Source organism: Ailuropoda melanoleuca, chromosome 2 (assembly GCF_002007445.2).
Source record: "Ailuropoda melanoleuca isolate Jingjing chromosome 2, ASM200744v2, whole genome shotgun sequence".
Lineage (NCBI taxonomy): Eukaryota > Metazoa > Chordata > Mammalia > Carnivora > Ursidae > Ailuropoda > Ailuropoda melanoleuca.
In genome coordinates, this window is record NC_048219.1 from 83971073 (window position 1) to 83997905 (window position 26833).

At 38.4% G+C, this 26833-nt stretch overlaps 1 protein-coding gene and 1 non-coding gene across 2 annotated transcripts in view; both read right to left on the reverse strand.

Annotated features, from left to right (window-relative positions):
- The window catches only part of SPAG17 (sperm associated antigen 17), a 210776-nt gene that overhangs the window by 22579 nt on the left and 161364 nt on the right, over window positions 1–26833 (reverse strand). The window contains exons 29-39 of the mRNA XM_034641782.1: window positions 23786–24003; window positions 19142–19286; window positions 17210–17364; window positions 10651–10839; window positions 8766–8911; window positions 8341–8471; window positions 6134–6261; window positions 3723–3905; window positions 2648–2761; window positions 2082–2127; window positions 74–173 (exon numbers count right to left, since the gene is read on the reverse strand). Of these exons, the coding sequence (XP_034497673.1) occupies window positions 74–173; window positions 2082–2127; window positions 2648–2761; window positions 3723–3905; window positions 6134–6261; window positions 8341–8471; window positions 8766–8911; window positions 10651–10839; window positions 17210–17364; window positions 19142–19286; window positions 23786–24003 (1555 nt within the window). The remainder of the gene's footprint in view (window positions 1–73; window positions 174–2081; window positions 2128–2647; window positions 2762–3722; window positions 3906–6133; window positions 6262–8340; window positions 8472–8765; window positions 8912–10650; window positions 10840–17209; window positions 17365–19141; window positions 19287–23785; window positions 24004–26833) is intronic.
- Window positions 12915–12994, reverse strand: LOC117801314. The gene has a single exon (XR_004623832.1). It is a non-coding gene; the product is annotated as a small nucleolar RNA U2-19 (small nucleolar RNA).

Genomic DNA, 26833 nt, shown 5'->3' on the forward strand with positions numbered 1-26833 from the left:
ACACTGTGTCTCTCCATTTCCTCAATCACTGTATGCTTCACACTAATTGGAACTCATTAAGGGATCAGCTTACCTCCATTTCTTTTCAAAGAAACCTGAACCAAATGTTTCTGGCAGACGTTCTGGAGGAGAAGGCAAAGATTGCTTGAATAAGTCCATTAGGTGGGCTGCAACTTTAAAAAGAGACACATTTAACTTTTATCCTCAAATTTTTGATGGCATAGTGCATAGTCAGTGCCCGATTACTCCTTGAGAGGGTTTCTAAGAGCCTATATTTAATCTATCAAGTGTTTTCTAGAATTTCCATGACCAAGCTGTAATATAACAGTAAACCAGACCACTTTTAGGAAATATCCTATGAGAGAACACACATCTTATTGTCAAAATGTAAAATGTAGTGACCTCTCTCATTTATCCCACAGCGTTAGGGGAATCAGTGTTTTACCTAACTGAATTTCTTCATTATCTGAAACACCAAAACTTAAAAAAAAAAATTAACCATTTTGTTGAAACTGTTTTTCTAAAAAAAGAGATCTAAGGATATGAACATAACACAATAGTTGTTTGATAATTTGGGCGGTTATTCTGAGCCTATTCTTAGAACATGGTCTCAGTGGGATGTTAACAAAGATCTGAAAAAATTAAAAAGATTCTATGTTTTATGGGTATATGATCTTGGAAAACACTGATTTATACAAGGTTAAATATTTTTGTTACTGTAGGACTTAGTTAATTTACACTGTGGCTCTCTAAGAAATAAGGCAATATACAGGATTATCCAAACTTATTTTATCATAAAATTCATTTTTGGTCCAGCCATTTCATAAACTAGTGTTTTGGGAAATACCCTGGGGAGCATTGACTTAAAATTGCCACTATTAATATTTCAAAGGCAGCTGTGAATATGCAAGACCCGGTTTGACTCTAGTATCTGTTTGTATGTTTGAAAAATATATTTAGTTCATCCTTCATTATCAGGTAACCTGACCATTTACCTCATGCCACAGATTACAAATTCAAATGCTACAAGGTACAGATCCCAGATAAAGTATAGGGCATATAGTTAAATTTAAACTTCAGATGAGCAACAAATAATTTTTTAGTATAAGTATGTCCCAAATCTAACATGGAATAAACTTATGCTGAAAGGTTACTTGTTTATCTGAAATTCAAATTTAACTGGGCCTTCTGTATTTTTATTTGCTAAATTGACAATCTTGGTATAACGGGCTACCCAGGTGACAGAGTGACAACAGAGTGGCAACTGAGGGTTGTGATTGATTCTTTTGTTCATGGTCATTCTAAAAGGGCAGCTGTTAATCATCTTCAGCCAAACGTCACTATGTGGTAATGTCCCATTTCAAGAGACAGAAAATTCAGATAAACAAAAATAACCGTACAAGCCAACACTGTGGGGGACACATAAAACACATCTGTGGGCTAAATGAAGCCTATGCGTGCCAGTTTCTGACCTTCGCCATATGCCAAAATAGAAAGGGAAAAGGTGACTAATATAACAAAATAAAAATTATATAAAAAAAAAAATCCCAAACCACCAAATTCTTCCCTGCTTGTCTGCTGTGAACTATGAAATCGTATAACTAAGTTTGCTGGGGCTATATATTCCCCAAATGAGTATACTTTGAATGAGGATATTTTCTTAGACTGCTTGAACTATATATATATATAAATAAAACAGTGCAAAGTTTGGGTGGTAACTGTGATGGCTCAAAAGTTCTGTGGCGGGGGGAGGGGAGTGTTGGCTGGTTGATTGTGTCCTGCTTGTATCTTAGCTATATTGGAAATACAAGCTGAGGTTAACCTAAACTTCAAAAGCCAACTGTTTTCATTCAACAAATCAAAGTTAAAAATAAATTAGAGGCAGTCATGGTTTTCAGGGATCTTACAATTTAGGCAGAAAAAATATGTAAATAAATCATTACAATACAACATGGCCAATATGGCAACAGAAATATGTATGTGGTACTTTGCTATCAGATGGAGGAATGACCGAGAAGTGTATTTAAGATTTTTAAATACTTTGCAGAAAAATATTAGAGTTAAAATATTAAAGTAGTTACCTTCAGTTACGTGACTTGTTGTAGTTTCTTCCATTTTAGGGAATGACTGAAACGAAGATAGAATTTGTTAATGATGATGATTATATTACATACAAATTCACTTGCTTAAAAGCATTCTTCATGTGCTCAGATTGATATTTTATGGAAACTCCTATAAAACAGTTTTTTAATGCCAATGCAAAATTAGATTTTTTTAGCCATTCCTTTCATTTAACAGATTTTTTAAAATGCAAATCATTTTAAGCTGTAGAAATTCCTTTTTCTTCCTTCTTCCTATTCCATTCATTAATTCATTCAATATTTCTGTGAAATCAGTTTCTCAGAAGACAATATAAACTTTTATTTAAGAGCCTTCAGAATTATTTATGCTTTAAGGAAGAGCTTAAAAAGCATTTGGAAAATTCAGTGCATGAGGAATCAGATTTCCCCAGAAATAAGAAATTAAAAGGAGGGAGCAAATGCTCCTTAGAAGTGGCAGAAACAGCTTTAGTTGGGATATTTTGTCTTGAGACACCAATATTGAAACAACAGCAAACATATTGGTACATAAAACATTTCTTTTTCACCATAACTAGCTTGAGGAGATCTGCAGCGTTGCCCCTCTCCTCCTCAGTTCTGGAATCTTTAACGGTCATTTCCTGTAGCTTGTCTTCTTTCTTTAGAATATGGTTTATATAATCCTAAATCAGCAGAATAAAATAGATTAATAAAAAACAGAAATAAGGTAGAAAGAGACACCAAAACAGTCAACATCAACTTGAAATACTACAAAAAGAGTAAGAATATGTAAGTTTTCAATGCTCAACAAACCAGGTACTGGTCGAGTAATCTGGAAAACCTTTTCCTTAATTATATTAATTAGCAAAGACCTGAAAAGTCCAAAGGCAAAGCTTTGAGGGCCAAAAGATATTAGAACTGTATGAAGACCCCAGAGAGGCCCGGCTTCTAATTCTATGTTCCAGTGTCCTCATCAATAAAATGTACAGACTTGGGTTAGATTGTTTCTAGAGTTCTCTCCAGGGATAGTCTTTATGATTCTATCTATGAATGTAAGTTTAGCCTTTGTCCACGCCTTCGCTTCCAAGAGAAATATACTTTACTTTTTCCATAAGTATCTATTTTCATAAATAACTGGTCCCCTGCTCTATGCCAGGTGCTGGGTATATAACTGTAAACAAAAAACATACGATCTTGTTCTGAGACAGTTAACAAAGTAGACAGTGAGATCTGACAGATATAGCTTATACAATTGACTGTATGTTTACAAATTCTTAGACCATTTCCAAAAACCAACAATGCTTTTCTTCCATGGACAGTATCAGATTAATAAACAGCTCTACCTTTTTCCAGAGGTCATTAAACCAGTTTCCCATACAGTAAGAAAGAAGGAGGACTCTTTATAGCAATCACATGTAAAATTATGTCTTTTCAATGTCTCAGGGCCTCAATTCTTCCTATACCTTATGAGAACCATTAAGTATTTTCTACTTCTCAACCTCCTACCCTCTGGAAAATTGACATTCATGCGTTGCATTAGATAAATATTGGTAGAATTACATCATTTCAGGTTCCTCAGGAAACCAAGAGGAATAATTGTCCTGTTCCTGATTCTTCTGGGTCAGGTTACCTGCATTCCATTACCTTAAGGGAAATCTGCAACTTCAATTTCACCTCATCGTTTATGACCTCGTGCTGGATGAACTGGCGCCTCTGTAGCACTTTGGGGCTCTTGAGTAGAGAGGCTGAGGCACTTACTAGCTGTTTGGACCCAAGGTCAAGGCCCTTCCAAATCTGAGTGCCAAATGGGGGTCCAGGAGTTTTTTTCTGTTAACAAAACAAAGCAAAACAACCATCCAAGAAAAAAAAAAGAAAAGAAAAGAATGTTTGAACATTAATTTTATTTATTTATTATTTTTAAATTTATTTTAATTTATTTTTTTTTACTGAGCCCTTATTTACATAGATACTATGCTAGGAACCAATTGTTAGGGAATACAATAGCAAAAAAAAAAAAAACCTCTGCCTCCCCAAAGTTTCTCAAAAATAAGGAAAATTGGTAATAGAACTGGGCAAGTTCCCTCTTTACAGGAATCTGGATATTTTTAAATCCTGCTGCATTATGTCTCACTGGATAGCGTTTAGGGGAGTAGTAAGCAATGTGGTATCATGGAAATGTAGCTTCACTTATGCCAAATGCATGTGACTATTGCTTACTACCCACAAGTAGCCCAAGACATTTGGAATAAGCAGTCTTTAACTTTCTGTTTTCATGTTCATTTTGCCCTAGGGAGATTGAGAGAAAATCATCCCATGGATTTGGGTGGTCTTTGAGCTCACTCTAGATTAAGCATGCTTCCAGAGTCTTTCCAAGGGCTCTTGGGCACAAATGTCCGCCTCAGGGTGGACTCACATCTTTATGTTTTCCTTGTGACCGATTTTCAGGAGTAGTGTGCTTTGATGCCCTATGTCCTGCAGAGTGTCTGATGTGTTTCACTGTTAGCTGCTCTTCAGTGTCTGATGCTTGGTCAGTGATAACCACTCAGACGCTTGCCTGGGCAGGGCCACTGCTACTGGGCATAGAAGGTCAGAGCTATAGGAGTTGCAGGGGAAGAGAATGAACTTCCTTCATTAAGCTTAGATGTGGCATATTATTGGTCATGAAGCACTACTTTCAACTTGGTTATAGCCTTAGTGAGCCATTTGGTGTGGGCTTTTTATTTTTCAGATAAGGAAGTAGAGAGCCAATGTGGCTTGTCCTAAATCCCACATTAATAATTGGTAAGCTCAGGACTAGAATTCAGATCACCTTAATTCACCATGTTGGTTACAGTCACCAAGTTAAAATATAGGACTAAGGTCTTTGTGTTTTGTTTTGTTTTTTTTTTTGAAGATTTTATTTATTTATTTGAGAGAGGGCTAGAAGGAGAGCACAAGATGGGGGAGGGGTGGAGAGGGAGGGGGAAAAGGAGGATCCTCACTGAGCAGGACCCTGGGATCATGACCTGAGCCGAAGGCAAACTCTTAACCGACTGAGCCACCCAGGTGCTCCAAGGTCTTTGTTATCTTAAGTGTTCATTATCTGTGCCCTTGTTATTACCAGATTGTTTGCAGGAGCAAACTTCATTATACATCAAAAACATTATCCTCCATTATCCTAACACTAGTATGTCTCTCTGATCATATTATCAATGTCTTCATTGATTTAATAATTTAACATCTGACAATATGCTGGACATATTACACAAATTGCTTGCAAATTGAAATGTCAAATCTTGCACGATGCAGGACTTCATGATTCTTGCTTAAGATATTTTCTTCCATTCTTTAAAAAAACTTTAGGTGCGTCTTCTCTAATCTGACATAATTGCAATGTTTACTTTTTAACATTGTAGTTCCAAATCCTTTGTATAACCCTTCACATTATTCTTACGTGCTTCAGTCTTTGCATTAGTAAATTAGGGGAGAAAGGGAGTGTGAAAGACCTAAATTGTGTGTTAAAACTGACAGATAAGTAATGAGAGAAGGGAAGATTTATGTATTGCATAATATTAGTAATTCCATGACAGGAGAGGTAGAACACGCATTACTCAGAGTGGTTGGTTATTTGAGCCTGCAGTATCGGCTAAAAGAAATAAAACTGAGGGGCGCCTGGGTGGCACAGCGGTTAAGCGTCTGCCTTCGGCTCAGGGCGTGATCCCGGCGTTATGGGATCGAGCCCCACGTCAGGCTCTTCCGCTATGAGCCTGCTTCTTCCTCTCCCACTCCCCCTGCTTGTGTTCCCTCTCTCGCTGGCTGTCTCTATCTCTGTCGAATAAATAAATAAAATCTTTAAAAAAAAAAAAAAAAAAAGAAATAAAACTGAGATTTAGCTAGTCTGGTATATGTCTCTAAAATCTACAAATGTTAAAGTCTTCAAATATAAAACTCCTGAGCCCATTAACAATTTACATAAGAATGAAAATATGTGAATATATAGGAGAAGACCCGAGACTCCAATACATTGATGGATGGATATGCAAGTGTAGTGACTTTCCAGAAGAAAAAATTTCTACCTCAATGGAGGGAAATGTCTCCCATGACCTTGACTGGAGATTAGGAGGAACAATTGTATCTAATTCTTTCTTCATTAGCCATGGTGATGCTTCATGAAAAGGGCGAAGGACAGTGATGCTCAGGGTGCCTGGTTCAAAGAGAGTTATCCGAGGATTATTTCTCTAGCAAAAAGATTCTGAGAAATTCAATAGGTTTTCACTAAATTCAACAAATAGTTTTTTAAAAAGATTTATTTATTTGCGAGAGAGAGAGAGAGAGAGTGAGCACATGCAAGTGAGGGGAAGGGCAGAGAGAATCTCAAGTAGACTCCACACTGAGCGGGGAGCCCCCAACAGGGCTCTATCTCACAACCCATGGGATCATGACCTGAGAAGAAACCAAGAGTCCGACACTTAACTGACTGAGCCAACCAGATGCCCCTCAACAAACTTTCTGATAAGCAAGACACAGTGACTGCACTTAAGAACCTTATGACCTAACAAGAAAAGTAAGGTTTTTAGCCACTGTAACACCTAGAGACTGGGTTTAAATTGCCCAGAATTATTAACTGATGCCTTACCACCCTTCAAAAACCACATCCAAGTCTTGTCGGTTCACTTGAGGTCATCCATTGACCTACCTTGGATCATTTGCCTCTGAGAGATCCTGTTCTGGGCTACAGGAACAACCAGCTTTTCTACCCAGATCTACTCTATGAATGAATCCCACTAGCAGTCAAGAGTGACTGATTATGTTATACCATAATTTAAACAATTCTTTGACCACCCACTGCTCATGGGATAAAAATGAGACCTCAGTGTTTTCTCATCCTGCCTCAATTTGCACCATTCCTCCTATGCATTGGCTACTTTGACCTTTTCCTCCCTGTTCTCCGTGGCTTTTTGCTTTCTGCTTTGTACTGTCTCTTCCAAGAAAGCTTTCCCTCCTATTTTAATCAACAGCTACTTATCCACCGGTTCTTAGCTCCAGTGTCTCCAGGGAAGCCTTCTAGGCTACATCAGGTTCCTGCTCTCATGGAACCATCTTTCTTTCCTTCAAAGACCTTATCCTAATTGATAATCATATAATCACAGTTACTGTGTGCTATATAATTAATGCTTCTCTCTCTCATTGAACTCTAAGCTCTATGAAGGCAGGGTCCATGCTGTTTTAGCTCACTACTGTATTCCCAATACCCAGCCAGCGTGTTTGGCACATTGTAGGTTATCAAGTAGATGCTAGTTAAATAACTAACAAGGCCATTTGCAATGAATTCTCCTATAGTTCTACACATGCGCTGCACAACCAGAGCTCCCCACTCTCCATATTCACAAAGAGCAACATGCACATGTGCACGGATACACTAAAAGATACACTCAGTGTGCAGAGATGCAGGCATATTCATAAATAAGTGTAAAGTATATCCCACCAACCAGGGAACAGATAAAAAATGAACATACATAAACCTGGGCATAAAAGATCGGTTTCATAAACAGATGACATCCAGGGTTATGTCTATGTTCAAATACACATATGACATACACTGATGATTCTTTCTTTTTTTTTTTTAAGTTTTTTTTTAAAGTAATCTCTGCACTCAATGTGGGGCTCAAACTCACAATCCCAAGATTGAGAGTTGCATGCTCTGCCAGCTGAGCCAGCCGGGTGCCCCTGATGATTCTTTCTTAATGCCATATGTGTCTCTAATCTTTAGCCACACACCGATTTCTTTAAAATTGATGAGAATAATATAAACACACAATGAATATAATTATATATAACTTATCTCATATTTCAGGTTGGCTTTCTAACTCACACATCAAACATATTTTCTTTTCTTATTATACTAAATTCATCAAGGCAACACCTTCGAAATGACAGAAAAAATGAACTTACAAGGAATATCTCACTTTTCTTTTTTTCCCTACTAAGATGAAAGGAACACATAAATAGAATCATAGCTACATACCTAACATATCTAAAGACAGATTCAAATCTGCTTACAGATAGGACAGGGACTCATACACAGTTTACATAGGCTGATGCTCAGATAAAGTTTGGAAGGAACATAAGTAACTGTAGACACATGTTGACATGGCCAGGTGGCTAGTGGAGTTGAAAAGTGAGCAAAAGGAAAGAAGTAGAGTTGACACGGGGGTAGACTGGATAAAGAGGCTGGGAGCTGGTAAGCGGACACAGTGACTTCCAGACATTCTGGGTTCCCTACCTGGCTGTTCCTGCAGTGGCTCCTGGAGAACTACAGTACAAGGTTCTCCATATGCCAAGGATAGGTATTCTTCTATGTCACTGTTGCGAAGAAGTTCCATTCCTGATCCATCAGCATAAATGACAAAAAACCTATTTGAAGCAATAATATCAAATCACTTGAAGTATTAAAATGCTCTTTAAGCTTGGAATTTAAAATAAAAGTCAATGGTGCCTGGGTGGCTCAGGTGGTTAAGCGTCTGCCTTCAGCTCGGGTCATGATCTCAGGGTCCTGGGATTGAGCCCTGAGTTAGGCTCCCTACTCAGCTGGGGAGTCTGCTTCTTCCTCTCCCTCTGCCCCTCCCCCAGCTTTCTCTGTCTCTCTCTCAAATAAATGAATAAAACCTTAAAAACATTAAAGTCATTGTATTATTTTTATCATATTACCTGGGCACGTGTTCACCATAGATTTGCAGATGATTCTTATGAAGATGAGTAGATGATAAATTATCATAGCCTTCAGCTTTTTCACTTAAATCCTCTTCCAAATTGTTTTCAGGTACCACAGTTGATATGCTACCATCAGCCATAACCTAAGGGACAAAGTGTATAAGCAACTAAAAGAAAAGAAATGTCATGAACTTTGTTTTCCATTTGAGAAAGCATGTGATTTTTTGGTATATTCAGAAAATCAGGGATATTTATTTTCAAGGTAATATTCACTAAGTACATTTGGCATTAATAAAAGTGAAAACCCAGTAGCACATCTCTACTTGCAAACCACACCTCAACTGTGAAGACAAACTGGAAGACAAACCGGAATGTACTCAGAGGAAGGTGATAAGGATAGCAGGGGACTCAAAATCTTATCTTTTGAGCTTTAGTTCAAGGAACTGGGGATTTAAACATTGAGGAAAGGCTACTCATGTGATTGTTGTCTTGAAATACTAAGGAAGTGATAGTGGGGAGAAGTTTACATTCTCTGATTACAAGTGCAGCATCAGGATTCACGACACTAAATCAGACGTAGTATCAGCATGAGAAGAAATGTCCCAGCCATTACACTATTTAGATATGGCATGGGTCTCGGCAGGAAACAGTGTGGTTCAGGCTGAATGACCACTGAAGGGGATGCCCAGGAAGAGCATCAGTGCCTAGAAGAATGCTTGGCCTGAATGTCCCATATGTTTAAACCTAGAGGGGTTGGGTTTTAAGGTTCAATTTCTTTTTTTTTTTTTTTAAATTTTATTTTATTATATTGTGTTAGTTCAATTTCAATTCAGTATAAATTAAGATTTGTTAGCAGCCTGAACTCATGCTGGGAAGAATCTCATTTACTGAGCATCAAAAGAACCAAGCAGGATCAGGGCTAGTTTGTGTACCAAACCAAAGCTGAGGACTCTGTGCTATGGTTCCAAATCTGAAAAATAACTTCACCACCTACTCTCTGATACACAAACTTCTGCTGTTGGGTGAGGAGTGAAAACAAGGAGAAATGCTTAGAGTAGGGGTTGGCAAACCATTTTTTGTCAAGGGCCAGGGAATAAAAATTTTAGTATCTGTAGGCCACACAGTTTCTGTTGCAACTACTCATCTCTACCATTGGATGCAAAAGAAGCCAGAGACAAATAAGCAGGGCTGTGTTCCAATAAAACTATATCATGACATGGAGATCTGAATTTCCTGTAATTTTTATGTGTCATGAAATATTCTTCTCCTTTTGAGTTTTTCCAACCATTTAAAAATATAAAAGCCATTTTTAGCTCATGGGCCTATATAAAGAGGTAGCCATGGTTTGCCAGTTTTTGGCCTGGGTGTAAGAGGATAGTTATGGTATTGAAGGACAGAGAAACAAAAGACAGAGCTCTACTATCTACTAGCTAAGCACTGCTCGCACCTCCCCATCTTCAACCCTACTAGAACCCTCACTACCTGATATTTCTCACCATGGATTCTCAGCCTTGTCAAGCAAACTCATTCTCACTTTAACTTGGACAGAGACCATTCATATTGTCATTTCTTTTTGTTGGCATTATTTTTAAATGTTTAGTAATGTTTCTTTCCTCCCATTGTAATTCTTTATTTGGCTTTATCATTTCTACCATCCCAACTGTTAGACTTTCTATCCCTTGGAAATACACTTGAGAAGCAAAGATATTGACATTCATTACCGCTTATGCAAAGTATTGGCAGTAAGTGTATAACTAATCCCAAGGCAGCTAACGCATAGGGCTTCATGGAAACTCTCTAGTGTGAAATACCTCAAAAAAAAAAAAAAAAAAAAAAAAAAAAAAAGTACAGCCCTTCTCTCCATACTAATGATGCACTTTACCTGAAAGGTATTTCCCTCAGGATCCAGGACCTCACAGATAACCTCTGATGTGTGCTTCATGATATACGTGCTAGCTCTTAGCTGCTCACGTTTTTGGAAAGGATGGTATATATCACTGCTTGATTCATGGCAGTATGTAGCTGAGCAATCCCTATCAATGTGGAGGCAGCCTGTGTTTGCAGGTAATACCTGGAAGGGTAACAGAAAGAGAGAAGTTATTGAAAATGTCATGTTCAACATGAGGGATTTGGAAAATCATTTTTAGGAAAAAATTATACATAGATCTCAGCCGTTAACTGTTTTTTTCCAGGAAAAACAAACAAACAAACAAACAGTACCTAAGAGAGGACATTAGCTTTGGGAAGGGGTCCCTGATAAAAAGGCAAACTGAATAATTAGGGTACAATTCCTTTTGTGTCCTCATAATTTATCTACTCACTTTAATATTTTTTCTAAGTAATTGCCTTATGCCTTCTTATGTCAGATATTTAGTATAAAATAATAGAAATACACTTTAACTGAAGTAAACACACTCACCTCTATTAAAAATATTTGGAATCCTTCATGTTCTTGGGCAAAAAGTATCTCGAACAGAGTCAGAAGCTATGGGACAAATGCTTTTAAGAGGTCTTATTTGTCCCCGTTCCTCTAGTGGCTGACTCTCAAGTATTAGCTTTCATGTGATGACTTAAGCATTAGCTTTCATGTAATGACTTCTGATTCAGACAGACTCATTTTTGAGACATAATTCTCATACCATAAAGTGTACATTGAGTGGATTTTACTATGTTCAAAAACATGTGCAGAAGTTATTACTAATTTCAGAACATTTTCATCTTCCCAAAAAGAAACCCTGATGCCATGAGCAGTCACTGGGTATCACCCCTGCCCCTAGCCCCTGGCAACCAGTGATCAGCTATCTCTATGGATTTGAATATTCCAGACATTTCATACAGATGGAAGTATGCAATACGAGGCCTTTTGTGTCTGGCTTCTTTCACTTAGCATAATATTTTCAAGATTCATCCGTGTTGTATTGTGTATTAATACTTCATTCTTTTTCATGGGTGAATAATATTCCATCGTGTAGATATGTCAAATTTTATTTATTTGTGAGTTAATGGACAGACGTGTTATTTTCCCAATCTTGCTATTATTAACAATGTTATCAACATCTATACACAAATTTTTGAGTGATGTATATATTAATTTCCCTTGGATATCTACTAGGAGTGGAATTGCGGGTCATATAACTCTATTTTTAACTTTTTGAGGACTGCCAAAATGTTTTCCACAGTGATTGCACCATTATACATTCCTATCAACAGTATATGAGGGTTCCAATTTCTCCACATCATCACTAACACTTATTACTTACTGTCTCTTTTTTTGTTCTAGTCATTTTAGTGGGTGGGAAGTAATATCTCATAGTTTAATTTGCAATTCCCCAATGACTAATGATGTTGAGCATCTTTTCATGTGCTTATTTGTCATTTATGTATCTTCTTTGGAGAAATGTCTATTCAGATCCTTGCCCATTTAAAAAAATTGGGCTATTTGTCTTCGTGGTTGAATTGTAGTAGTTCCTTATATATTCTGGATACTAGACCATTATCATTTTTATGATTTACAAAGAATATCTTCCATTCTGTAGGTTATCTTTTCACTTTCTGCGTGGTGTCCTTTAAAACACAAACTTTTCTCATTTTGACAAAGTTTGAGCTTTTGGTGTTATCTAAGAAACTGTTGCCAGATTCAAGGACATGAAGATTTGCACTATTTTTTCTTCTAAGAGTTTGTTGTTTGAGCTTTTATAATTAAGTCTTTGCTGCTTTTGAGTTCATTTCTGTGTATAGTGTGAGATACAGGTCCAAATTAATTCACCATTTGTTGAAAGACTATACTTTTGGCACTGAATTAGCTTGGCATGCTTATAAAGAAATTTGCTGACCACAAGTTGATAATAAATGAATGTTTAGTTCTATTCTATTGATATGTATGCCTATCTTTATTCTAGTACCACACTGTTTCGATTACTGTAGCTTTTAGTAAGTTTTGAAATCAGGAAGTGTGAGTCATCTAACTTTGTTCTTTTTCAAGATTATTTTGGCAATTCTGAGTACTGAACTCAGAACTCATTAGTCTCACACACACACATCTCACCTTCCTCTTCCCCCAATGTCATTCATCAAGTCCTCAGTTATACACGGTCACCTATACACACACACACACACACACCCCTCCAGACACAAATTACTTTTGCTTCTCAGAACTACAGAGATCATGTATCAGGTAGACTGGAAGGTCTTCTGATGCTCAGATTTGGCTATTTTCATCATTGATCCACTTTTAGTAAGAGCAGATCTCAGAGAAAAAACTTGACATTTTAAATTGTATAACGTACAACTCTGGAAATACTTATGTGTTTTGGGAGTGTTGTTAGGTGATTAATATGTTTATCATTGTTATGTTTTCTTGATGGAGTAATCCTTTTATCATTATAACATAACCTTTTTGTCTCTGGTAATATTTTATTGTAAGATTATTTTGTCTGAATTCGTATAGCCAGTCTAGTTTCCTTTCAATTATTTATTGCAGGTCTATCTATTTTCATCCTTTTCCCTTCAAACTGTTTGTGTCTTTGACCGTGTAAGTGTATCTCTTGTCAACAGCATATATGTGGATCATGTTTTTTAATCCATTCTTCCAATATGTTTATTAGATTTATATCTTCTAATTTTTTATTTGTTTTCTGTATGTTTAATGTTTCTTTTCCCCCTCTATTCACCCATTAGTGCCTTTTTTGTTTTAAATACACACTTTTAGTGTGCCACTTTAGTTCCTTTGTTTCTTTTACTATATATTTTTCTATTATTTTCTTAGAGTTTCTTGAAGATCACAAATAATGTCTTAATTTATAACCATTTAGATTGAAATAATACTAACTTAATTTCAATATTATATAAATCTTTGCTCCTATATAGTTCTATTCCTTCCCTCCTAATTTGTGTTATTACTGTAAAAAAATTACATCTTTATCCATTATAAGCACATAGTCCTTGGAATCCAGAAAGCCTCATTCATGTGCAAGACTGTGTGCATGCCCAGAAAAGAACTCAGAAAACCTTAATCTTTCACTCTTGCTGATCAAGAGGATCTGCATAAACAGGGAGAGAAGACTAAGTAGAGTTATAAACTTCCAGCTGGAACACTGAAAAAATACCCCAGTATGCAAACAGAGCCGTCAGAAGAGGATGATTCCAAGGAATATGTCAGAGCTTTTCAAAACCTTATATGGGCTTCTGTTCCCCAGCTGTTCCTTCTAATTTTTTGGTTCACCCTCTTGTTTGTTATTGCCACTTCAGGCAGCTGTAATGTTAAATAATTACCTCCAAATGGGGAAAAGTCTGTGGTGAGTGAGCTCAGAGTCAGATCAAATAATGATAACCCAATATGAACGGGGTTTCCAGGAAACTGCCAAACAGGTCAACAATGATGGGACTTTTGGAAGGCTCTAAATCTATTCTTCCTCTTCCAGTGTTTGCTGGCATGCTGGTTTTCATTACTATCCTGAATGTGAGGGTGTTGATTTTCAAGGCTACCGTGAAGCTAGGGAATAGAGGGGAATACGGCAAGTGAAATCACCATGAATCTTGCTGTAATTCCCAAGATTGAGTTTTTCTCTTTCTTTGTTTTTCTGATTGTTGTAATCCTTTGGTTAATTTCCGGAGTTCTAAAAAAATTGATTTTGAAAATATTTTCAGTTTTCTAGTTGTTTTTATGTAATAGTATATTTTTGGAGGTCCTTACTGTATCGCACTGGAAGTGTCTCATACTGACTATCCACCATTGCCCAGGCCCAGAGAACCCCATTTGACCTTAGCTAATTCTGAGACGTTTCTGTGGTTTCAAGCACATTTTATTTATTTATTTACTTGTTTGTTTATTTATTTACTTAAAGATTTTATTTACTCATTTGATAGAGAGAGAGACAGCCAGCAAGAGAGGGAACACAAGCAGGGGGAGTGGGAGAGGAAGAAGCAGGCTCCCAGTGGAGGAGCCTGATATGGGGCTCGATTCCAGGACTCTGGGATCACGCCCCAAGCTGAAGGCAGACGCTTAACGACTGAGCCACCCAGGCGCCCCTCAAGCCCATTTTAGAGTAGGCACTGGTGGATGGTTAAGTTTGCAACTTTCCTGGCCTCCAAAACACCTCATCCAAATGGACCCAAACTGTCAGATTTGACTCTGTAACTTACTGAAAGCTGCTCTGGACAGAAAAAGATGTTCTGTAACATCCACTGTTAAGACACATACCATAGATCAGGTGAAGCAACGATATAGAAATGCCAAAAGAAACCTGATAAACAAGACGTGCCTTTCTTTCTAGGAAGTTAACCTGGAGAAACATCTATGCTGAAGCCTAGAGACTCAACATGGCAAATATAGTGATGACCCACATTTTCTGCTAGAGATTGTTTTTGATTACCCCGATAGCCAGTTAGCAAATAGCATTCTCAAGATTTTACATTCTCATATTTTACATACACTTCTCAAAGTTTACTATAAAATTTGCCTCTTCCAACTGATTTCACATTCATATATCCTCACCGAGTAGAAGATATAACCACATTCCATTATCATAAGGTGTTTGTTTAGGTATAGCTAACAAATCAAGGACTCTTGAAGTCCTGTTCTTATAAATCCTTATTACATTTCTATATCTTCCCCAAAGGAACCACTTAGGCTGGGTCATACTGGCATAGAAGAGTAGTCTGACTACTCTGTTTCAGAAGCTTGTTCCAACACACACACACACACACACACACTCATTGTCCCCAGAAAGACAATAGGTCTTCTGGTCTAGGGAAACTGGTTTCAGTTCCTAGAATGAGGGACAGAGGAAGGTTTCCCATGGGGGATAATAGACCCATAATGTGTCACCTTGTCTTCCTGAAACCCTCTAGCTGAGTGGATGGTCCCACCCCCACTTGTGACACACGATAGTCACAGAAGATAACAACTGTTATACCTGCCTCCTATTTGCTATCTTGGTTGATCTTTCTAGTGCTGCTAAGGTACAATGGTGGACATACCAAGCTCTACCTCTTTTTTTTTTTTTTACATTGCCTAAAATCCAGCCTCGCTCAACATATTGCCCATTGTTCTCCGGCTGGTGAGTGATGAAATGATGACCAGCCAACTGGGGTTTGGCAGAGGGTATTTTTGAATGCCATCTTTCAGTGCTTTACAACTACAGAGCTGTAATAGGTATTGGTATATTCATTTGGAGTTGTTTTTTTTTTTTTTTTTTCCAGTTGGGAACTAAGGTCTGTGTGTTTCTCAGGCAAGAGTGGTCAACCTTCCAATCCATTCTTGGGCTGTGTTTTGGGATATTGGGCAAACTTGGAAGGAACAAGTGGCTACACAATAGTGGCAGACACTGAATGTCTTTAAGTTGGATCTCTTTTCTGTTTATGTCTCTTTCTCCAGTGACAACTGTCATTAGTTCTAAAATTCCTTTGCCCTCATAGTTGTAACCATTAGGATTTGGGACTATGATAAAAACAAGGCAAAAACTGGCCTCATCACAGAATCTTAGGGGATTCTCATGACATCTGGTAGCACACATGGTCCTGGAATAATGGATGTTGCCAATCTGCTGAAAAAAATGGACATTTTGAATATTGTAGAAGAAAAGTTGCACCCCTTAGCCAACTGCCACATGTCACAATTGTGTCTCACTTTCAGCACCTGCCTTGCCCCATAAGAATCTACACTGGAAGGAGAGGGAGCAGGATAACATTATTTGGAGAGATGTGAGGGATAAACTGACTTCAGCAGCTTTCACAGTAACAAATGTTTGTCACTAAGGTCTTTGTCATCTTCTGGTTTTGTGCGCTCAGTATCCTGTGACATCGTATGTGACATCCTGGCACTTGGGTCTCTTCTCCAGCAAGTGGAAAGATGAGGGCAAATCCTTCCAAGTCTAAAGGGACTCCAGGCTGATACTAGGTGGTTGTGATTAATTGGGAAATGTAGGAAGGTGCAGGAGCTAACAGGGCTTCTCCCTGAGCCTTCAAGAACAAAGCCTTGCAAGCTGCCCTCCTAGGACCACGCAGATCATATGCTCCTCCCATCCTGTGGGGATTCTAGGTAGAGTGGAAATGGACTGGAGATGGGAAGGACAGGAGTGTGTGAATAAGGACAGAGGTGGCAGGAGTGAACCTGGTCGGGTAAGCACAGGAGAGATCATAAGAGTGCTTCTAACAGTGCCTGCCACCTGCCACATAAAAGTTCCCCAACAAATACATTCTGGTTTAAAATCTTGATCCAAAAATACCAAAGCATTGTAAGACAAGCAGGACAGTGTTTCTCTGTAATGGCTGGTTAAAAGAAGATGACTAAATAAGAAGAGATTGGGAAGTGTGTTCTAAGAACATGAGACAAAAGGAACAACAACTATACATGGCAGGAATGTTTACTGCCTCAGAGGAGTGGGTTTTCTTAGTTGAATGGACACCTCTTCAGGGCACTCCTTATTTCCCCCTAGACCCACCTGGTATGTTCCCTGTGGCTTTGCAATAATGGACGTCCCATCCCCAAAGGTGGCACAGCAGCTACTGTCCTCGCAGTTGGTGATGATAGTGGCATAGTGTGAGTTTTCTATCCGCATGCACTTCACCTGCCTGGTGACAGTTTGAGGACCTTCAGCTGCAAGCAAATGCAAAGTAAGCAGATCTGACCAGATGCACACATGGAAACACGCCTGCCTGCTGAGTTTGCTCCTGTCTCCTGGCTGCCTGGACTAGAAGTTGAGACCAAGCACTGCGAACTCACTCTACAGGGCTGGTGTGTGGCCTTCACACTGGCAGTGCAGAGTAATTCTTCTAGAATAACTCTGCCTACTTAATTTAGTGTGCTGTTTTGTTCTTACCGTTATTTTTATTTTGAGAAATTGAAAACACCCAGAAGAGCATAAAAAGTAATTTATTCATATACTCACCAATCAAAATGTATATTTGTTAGTATTTTGCCATATCTGTTCCAACATTCTTAATATGTATGTAAGAGGGAAATTACGGGTAAGTTGAAGTCTACTTTTCTCCTTATCTCTGGGTTTACTCCCTTCTCTTGAAGTCTACTTTTATCTTTTCTATAAATATATGTATCAAAATAATGTATAATCTTTTGTGGGCTTTAAATATGCATACATTATATTTTACTGTATGCATCATCCTACACTTACTCTTTCTACTTGACATTGCTTTGAGACTTCAGCCATCTTGATATATAGGTGTATGGGTATGTGTGTACTTCATTCCTTTTAACTACTATATAGTATTCTTTTGTAAGAATATATTGCATTTTATTTTTCTATTCCACTGTTGATGGACATCTATTTCCCAGCGTTTTGATATTATACTTGGTGTTGCAGGTAGCACCCTGAACCTGTTTCCTTGTACAAATGGGTGAGAGTATTCGTAAGAGTGTCTTTCTACACAGACACAGAAGTGGCGTTATTGCATCAGATGATATGCACATTTTAAACTATAGATATTTTTAAATTGCCCTCTCCAGTGACTCTTTTAATTCTCACTCTAACCAGTGGGGTATGGAAGTTGTTCTTTTACCAGTCGCTTGCCAATTTGGGGCAAGGAAACATTTAATGCATTAATCAAATAAACTCTGGAATTAAAGAAAAAGGAGTCAGGGAATAATTTGCCTTTAAAAATCTTGCTTAAATTTAGGTTAGGAAAGGGGCGCCTGGGTGGCACAGCGGTTAAGCGTCTGCCTTCGGCTCAGGGCGTGATCCCAGTGTTCTGGGATAGAGCCCCACATCAGGCTCCTCTGCTGTGAGCCTGCTTCTTCCTCTCCCCCTCCCCCTGCTTGTGTTCCCTCTCTCGCTGGCTGTCTCTCTCTCTGTAGAATAAATTAAAAAAAAAAAAATCTTTAAAAAAAAAAATTTAGGTTAGGAAAGACGTTATGCCTTTAGAGTCTCTGCCCAGGTTCTTGTTAAGTAACACCTGCAGATTGTTCTTCTCTCATGCCGTCTCTCCGATAATGAGAGGCATGTCCAGAATTGAAGGCGGACTTTACTGAGGTCACCTATATGCAAATCAGATTCCGTAAGGATCAACGGAAACAGGTCTGAGAGCTAACGTCCTGGGCAATGGAGTCGTGATTATTAACTTTTAGTTGCCACCAATCCAGGCTATGTTTTAGCTGTGAAAATGGAAAAAGGGACTATTACTCTATATTACTATCTATCAGCCAACTAGAGCTTTTATCACTCCCATGTCTGTTGAGGATAAAAAAAAAGTAACAAAAGGGCCATAGAAGTCCTGCTCTAGACTGCACATGTATTCTTTGGTTGACAGATTCCAAAAATTATTTTTCTTAAGTATGGGTTAAAAAAAAGCAGCGAGGTTCCTACTCATCTTATTCTAAAGACACAAGTATTGTCACATGCTTGAAAAATAAAACTTACTTGTTTTGTTATCATCTGGAGGAGTAATACAATCTTCATAAACTTGATAAAAGGTTGTGATTCTGGTACCGTCAGCGTGATCCACTATGCGAGTACCATCTTTTCTTTCCGCAATGACCACTCTGTCTTCTCGAGTTGTCATGACCTGAACGTACAAAGGCAGAACGCGATCATTTGGTCAGGCGGTTAATCCCAAGAACACTTATTTTTATATCTCATTGAATACAATCAAAATCCTGGTTATCCATTTATAAGCTGAAGTTTTATCCTCTATTTGGTCAAAGCTTTGCAACAATCCTGGAAGGCAGGCAGTGCTATCCCCATTTTGTAGGTGAGGGAATGTAGGCTTAGAGAAGTTAAGAAATTTGCTCAAGGTCACTCAGCAACCACCAGGGTTTGTGTTCGACTAAGGCTGTTTGACTTGAAAATTGATGCTCCTTCCATTGTTGTATATTTGTGAGAAAAAAGTTAACGTCACGACTGGCCTGGCCCCGGTCTGTCTGGGAAAATGACCCCAGGTCCTGCCTCCTTGAATATTACAGGTTTAAAGAGAGCATGGCCTGCGGAGGCTGCCTTGTCTGCTCTGCCAATCTCAGTCCAATGTCATCAGGACAGAACATGAAGGTTGGTGGGGACCAGAGGCCGTGGCTTCTCTGTGTCAAGCTGATCCACACGCTCACAGGCTCTTGTCTGTAGCTGCCGGTCGTGCCCCCATGTGGGCTTGAGGGCTAAAGGAAGCTGTGCCTGTGGGTCATTCCTGCATTTGCTGTCTTGTATCTCTAAAGCAGAGCAAATGCAGTTGCAGATTAAAGCCTAGCTGTTCTGTTTGATTGTCAATTTTAACCTGTAATCTCTTCTATTCCAGTGGAGAGGGTCGCTGTGGAAGATGGATAGAAAGTCTGAGAAGGAAAATAGCTGTTATCAACCAAGGCAGGAAGCCAAAGAGTGGTTACCAGGTCAGCCCAGTATGTCCCAGGTCTGCTCCAATGGGGAGTGCTGGCCATGTGCTGTGAACTGACAGGTGCTGGGGGTACAATAATGGATGAGACTAAAGTTTTAGTCCCTATCCTCCAGGAGTTACAAACCAGAAGAAAGACGGTCATTAAGGAAGACGCCAAAGGAGTCCTTTGAGGGATCACCCGGTCAGTGTCTATAGTGAGGCTTCTGATGTGGTCTGGCTTCGTCTCTGAGGAAGCAATGCCAGGGCTTGGGTTTGGTGCGTTGGTGCAGGGGGGCAGGACAGGGGACTCAGAGGACCCCAGGAAGTAGTGAGGAGAAGGTGGGGGAGATGAGGCTAGAAGGTGAAGGACCAGATTAGAGAGAGCTTTAAACTCTACTTAAGGACCTCAGCCTTTATCCCAAGGAGAGCCAAAGCAGGACTGAAGAGGAGGAGTCACAGGAAAAAACTCACTTAGTCCTGGCAAGGGTTCAGTCTGAAAGATCAATCAGGCCCTGATATACGGTAACTCAATGGTTGACCAGTGAAGCTCTAAATCCCTGGTTGTGTGTGTGTGTGTGTGTGTGTGTATGTGCGTGTGTGTGTGTGTATGTGTGTGTACGTGTGTCTCTGTGTGTGTGTGTAGATGTGGCAAACATGGAGATGCACGGCCTGTATCTCTCTTTGAGAGAGGACGTGCCCCTCAGCTGTGGGGTGGGGGCCATCAGCAAACAGCTTCCAGCTCTCAGGTCTTCCCGCGTCTGTCCCAGGTGCAGAGAGGTGCATTGCCTGACTCACAACATTCCAGGGTCACTGTGTCCAGTGACTGAGTGAGGCAGCGGTACACCAGTCTGCTTCCTGCTACCAGACTGGGGGCACTGGGGCAGAGCATACTGGCTCCTGCGTCCCTGCCAGTTGGCTGAGGCTTTGTCGCCACAGCTCAGCTTCTCCCTCTGCCCATTTATGCTTCCTTCCCCTTCCTTGCACAGAAGGTGTCCAACTGGCAATAACACTATTGCAAATTATGTAGTACATATTTCAATCATTGAATATTTTCTAACTTGTTCTGTCCTAACTGTAAGGGACACATTATTTCACTGAAGAGTCCAGATGGATGTGACAGTAGGTTTGTTAGCTGTGTTTTGACTCAAATATCTGGGGCTGTTGGAAGCAGATGATAATTGCCTTCTTATCTCTTTATAGTAGGCAGGAATAATGATATATGAGAGAAATGCATGCTGTCATTATTTTAGGTTCTTATCATTGGAACTCTCAGCCAATGTGTTTAATGAGAAGTACTGCTGAAGAATACACTGGTTGAGAGCATGAGCTCTGGAGTCAAGCTACCTGAGTTCAAATCCTAACTTCATGGATGGCTGGGCGACTTAGGCAAGTGGCTTAACTCCTCTGTGTTCTACTTGCCTCATCTGCAAAATGAAGGCAACACTAGTATCTTCTTCAGAGATGTTATGCAGAGTAAGCGAGATAATGTTGGTAAAGTGATTAACATTTAGTCAGTCATCAAGTCAGCGAGGGTTACTACTAGCTCTTTATCCAGTAGCGATTTTTACATACTATTATTTAGAATTATTCAAATATTTCATAACACCACATAACACCAACACTTTCTGGTCACCATATGGAGGGAAATTATTATCTCAGTGGTGGTAAGAATACAGTAGCAAGGGTATTTACTGAACACCTGATAGTGTTGGATCTGGCATTAATCTTATCAACTATTTCAGGTAATGACTATTATCTCCATTTTGTAAATAAGGAAAACTGGATTAGAAGCTTGTCCAAAGTCACACAACTAGGAGGGAGTGGGGCTACGGTTCAAACCCAGATCTGTGTCACCACAAGGGCGGTGCCCTCGCCTCTAATTTAGTGATACTTCATGTCAGGTGTCATGAAAAAACATCCATTTTCAATTTTGTTTTGTACAACCGTGTGATTTCTTGGCCCTTATTTCCCTGGTGGCTAAGCACACGGGATCTGGAATGCAACCTTGGGGTCCGCATTCTGACTCTACTACTTGCTGTGTGCTTTGGGGAAAATTATTTAACCTCTCTGATTTTGCTTCATCTGTAGAATGGAAGCAACACTAGTCTTTTGTGAAAATAAAAAGAGAACAGAGCTTGGCAAACAGCAAGCGCTCAGTAAATATTATTATTATTGTTGTTTTTAGTATTCTGTTAGGTGTCTGATGTTCAACGAATGCTTGAATCCAGGCTCTTGAACATTGGTTCATGCTTCAGTAATGGTGATAGGTAATAATTAAGGAAATTGAGAGTTAAGAAATATTAATCGCTTCTACATATTATGCCAAATGGTCTACATCAGGTACCGAATGAAAAGGAGTTATTCGAAATGACCAGAAAATCTTCCTGAGATGATACCTACTTTGAGTCTCACAAAAAATACAACTAGCAGACAAGGTAAGAGATTACAAAATTATTTCAGAAGTAGTCTAAAGAAGAAAGGAAAACACGTTTGGTTAGGTAATGTAATTCATCTCAGTAACGAGCAGTCATTTTGCTTTTGACCAGCAGCACATGGTTCTAAACAAGGGTAGGAAGTCCCAAACCCAGATATAAGGCACCTTTCCATCATGTCATTTACATTCAGAGGGTACTGCAAAGCTCCACACGAGAGGTTAGAGGACTAGCTGAGGAATGGAAAGAGCTCAGTTTTCAGTCACCCACAACTGCTTTTAATTGGGATCCAGCACTTCCTGGATGTGTACTCTTGACCACATTACTAAACTTGCTGAGGCCCGATTTCCTCATCGGTGTAATATAATATTCATTGGTGTGGAGACTGAATGAGACAATGTACACAAAACCCCAACCCCCTAACAGAAAGCCTGCCACATGGAAGGTAATTGTTCATCCCAGGAGTTTTGATTTCACATCATAAGCCAAACCATTCTTTTCTTTTCTTTAAGATTTTATTTATTTATTTATTTATTTATTTGAGAGAGAGAGAGAGAGAAAGAGAGAGGGCATGCGAGTAGGGGGAGGAGCAGAGGGAGAGAGAGAATCTCAAGTAGATTCTGCATAAATGCAGAGCCTGACATGGGGCTCAATCTCATGACCCTGAGATTGTGACCTGAGCCAAAACCAAGAGCTGGACGCTTTACTGACTGCGTCCTCGAGGTATCCCCAAACCATTATTTTCTATACCACTCATTTGTCACTTATTCTTAGGCTACAAATAAAGTCGTTTGTCTAGTTGCTCTGTAATGTTGCCAAATTCTTGAATTATTTAATGTGAACATCTCCTTAAATATACTGTACATTCTTTGAAGTCATGGATCATGAACAAATTTCTACCACTCATTTCAGTTGTATACAAGAAGTCGGAACGAAGTATAGCCCCTCAACTTCTAGAAGATAAGACATACACATGAACACATTCAACATAAAGAGATATATCACACAATTAATCTTACATGTCTTAAATGTGGTATGGATATTCGTGATATGTTTCTCATTTCAAAAATTAGTATTTCATGGTACATTTTCTAGTCAAATGAGCCACACAAAGGTTTTGTGTTTGCGAAGATGGATCCATCTGTTCATCCATCCACCCACTATTTACCGAGTAGTTACAGAAAATTAATTATTTGTCAGGTACTCTTCTAATGTGTTGTTTCAGAACTCTAATGATTTATAAATTTTGCGATATACAATAGTTTACCATACCGTTCCATTGACAGGATCCGTGGCCTTAAAGGATAATAATGGGGTCATGTCTGTTATTCTTTCTAATCCTTTGGTGCCAATCCGATTTCCTTCAGGTGTGGTTGTAAACCAGGTGCCTACATGAACGTCCACAGGAGTTACTGTTTGAACTGTCTCTGGATGAGGCTCATGGGTTTCATTCTTATGTGCCATTGATGTCTGATTTTTGTGACTTTTTCCTGCAGAAGTTCAAGTAAAATCAAACACAATATAACTATAATATCAATTATATAAATTATCCATTAAGTTTTAGCACATCGTAAGCTGCCTCAGGCACTGTGGCACGGAAATTCTAAGTGGTATTCATCAATTACATTATTTCTCAAGTGGGAGAAATACCTATTCTGGGCAATTTCTGTATAATTTTGAGTGTTGCCTATAGCTCCCTGGATTCCAGATTTGGGGTTTTGTACCTTAGTTTTCAAAGCCTACCTTTGCTCTCTACCTCAGATTCCTTCTTTTGACTTACTGAACTCTAGCATTTTACCAGATTTTTAACTCTTCATTCCCCTGATTTTGTCATTTTGTTAGTCACAGATAGGAGACAGCTTTCTTTAGCCCTGGATCTGGAGAACTTTACCAACCAGGCATATATCCTTCGCCTCTCACTAGGGGAGAGGATTTGTACAATTCAACTACTACATTGATAATCATCTGATGCATCCCTCCTTCCAATCCCTCCCCACTACCATCTATTTGGAAAGGAATACAGAACTGAAAAAGCCTTATGGAACTCTGTGAATAATACCTCAATCCATCTATCATGGATAGATTTGCTCCATTTGTATAAATAATAATGAGTGATCTGTAGATGAGGTTGGCCAGTGTTATCAAACCTCAATGATGAGGTAAACTCAGACCCAGAAGCAAATACAAGTAAAAACAGTGATGGACTGTTAACTCTGAGAAGATTCCTCAGATTCAGAGTATGAATGTGCATCAGAGCATGGATCTTGGCCTAAGATGCAGATTTCACTAATGGGAAGAGCCCAACAAGACACATGCATGAGGCTAAGCCTTACCTTTGCCCTAAGATTTAGTTCGGACTTATTTCTATTTCCAGAGCATTAAGAGATCTGATAGACCTAAAGAATTATTTAGAATGACTCTCAGAGAGTCAAAGTAATAGATAAAATAAAAGAGAGGTTAAGGTCTTTAATATATGCAGAAATGGAACAGAAACAATATTTGAAGAGGTAATTACTGAGAATTTTCCAGAATAAATGAAAGCTATTAATCCATAAATTCAAGAATCCCAATTTATTCTCACTTGGATAAATAAAAAGAAATCCACACCTAGCTAAATTACATTGAAATTCTAATAAGAAAAAGAAAATATTTTTAAGGCAGTTAGATTATCTTCACAGTAACGACAATTAGACCGAGAGCCGACTTTCCAACAGTAACACTAGAAGTAAGGGGAGTCTAAAGTATTTTTGTCAATATCCTGGAGAAAAAACACCTATTAATCCAGAATTCTGTACCCAGTGAAATTATCATCCAAGGATGGGGACAACATAAAGACATTTTCAGAAAATATCTGTTATACAATAAATGGATTAGAAGCTCTGGTTAAAAGACAAAAATTATCAAACTGAATTTTTAAAATATTCACCCATAAGTTGCTCACAAGAGATACATTTAAACATAAACCACTGAAAGTAAAATAAAGTATGAAAAAGTTATACTGCAAAGGGATTAAACAATAGCTGGTGTGGCTACAATAATATAAGCAAAATAGACAGTAAGACAAAAAAGAAATCTAGAACAAAAAGCCACTGCATACTGATAAGAAGTTAAATTTACCATGAAGATTTCTAAATTTGTAAGTTAATAAAACCACATCCTCAAAGTATATAAAGAAAAATCTTACAGAACTATTAAAAGATATAATAATTTCAGAAATAAAGATTAAATTGTAAGGAGTATAGCACTGGATAGACTATTCTACCCTTATTTAAACATACTTCTGCTGAATAAATTGGTATAGTAGATTAAAACTATCTGTGAAGTTATACAATAGGGGTTGGCAAATTTTGACCTGTCGAGCCAATGTGGCTTGCTGTCTCTTGTTGTAATGTGTGAAATAATACTTCTTTTGACATTTCTATGTAATTAAAAAATGAAAAGTTAATATTTTGTGATATATAAAAATTATATGATATTCAAATTTAGTGGAGGTGAGTAGTTGTGACAGAGACAATATAGCTCACAAAGTCTAAATAAATACTGGCTGTTATATACAACTAATGAATCATTGAGCATTACATCAAAAACTAATGTGTTGGCTAACTGAACATAATAAAAAAAATATTTACTATCTTGCCCTTTCCAGAGAAATTTGTTGAACTCGGAAGTAGATTGGATAATACCGCTAACAATTTCGATCTAACAGTTTAGGGAACACTTTACTCAATAACTGCAGGATACTTGCCCTTTTCAATCCAACAGACTTTTTTAAACACTTGCCCATATTTGAGGCTATACATCATGTTTCAACGAATTTCAAAAGATTAGTTAAAAATCAATTATTGATTTTCAAGAAATTATGAATAAATAATGAATATATGAAAATAAATTCAAATAATAAAATAATGAAAATACTAAATAGTATTTCTTGTGAGATGGGAGAAGCACTTCTGGAATGACAAGAGAGGACCTTCAAAAAGCCCTTCTTCCAAAAAAGCAGTGAGAACACTGGAAAAAAGATTATCAAAATCAACTCTTTCAGAACTCAGGAAATAAACCAAAGAATTGCAACAATCAGCTGAATCTCAGTAAGAACAACCTCTTTGTGGTGTTATAACTTGCCCTATTCTCATCCTCTGTCTCCCGCAGCTCTAGCTGTGCAGTACCCTTGAAAAACAGTAGCCTTGGAATCACAGTAGCTGTGAAAACAGTGTGGCAGCTGCTGGAGGGGACTGATAGGCCTGGGATTCTCCCTAAAAGCCCCATTCCCAGAGATTCTTTCTTTCTTTTTTTTTTTTTTTTTAAAGATTTTATTTATTT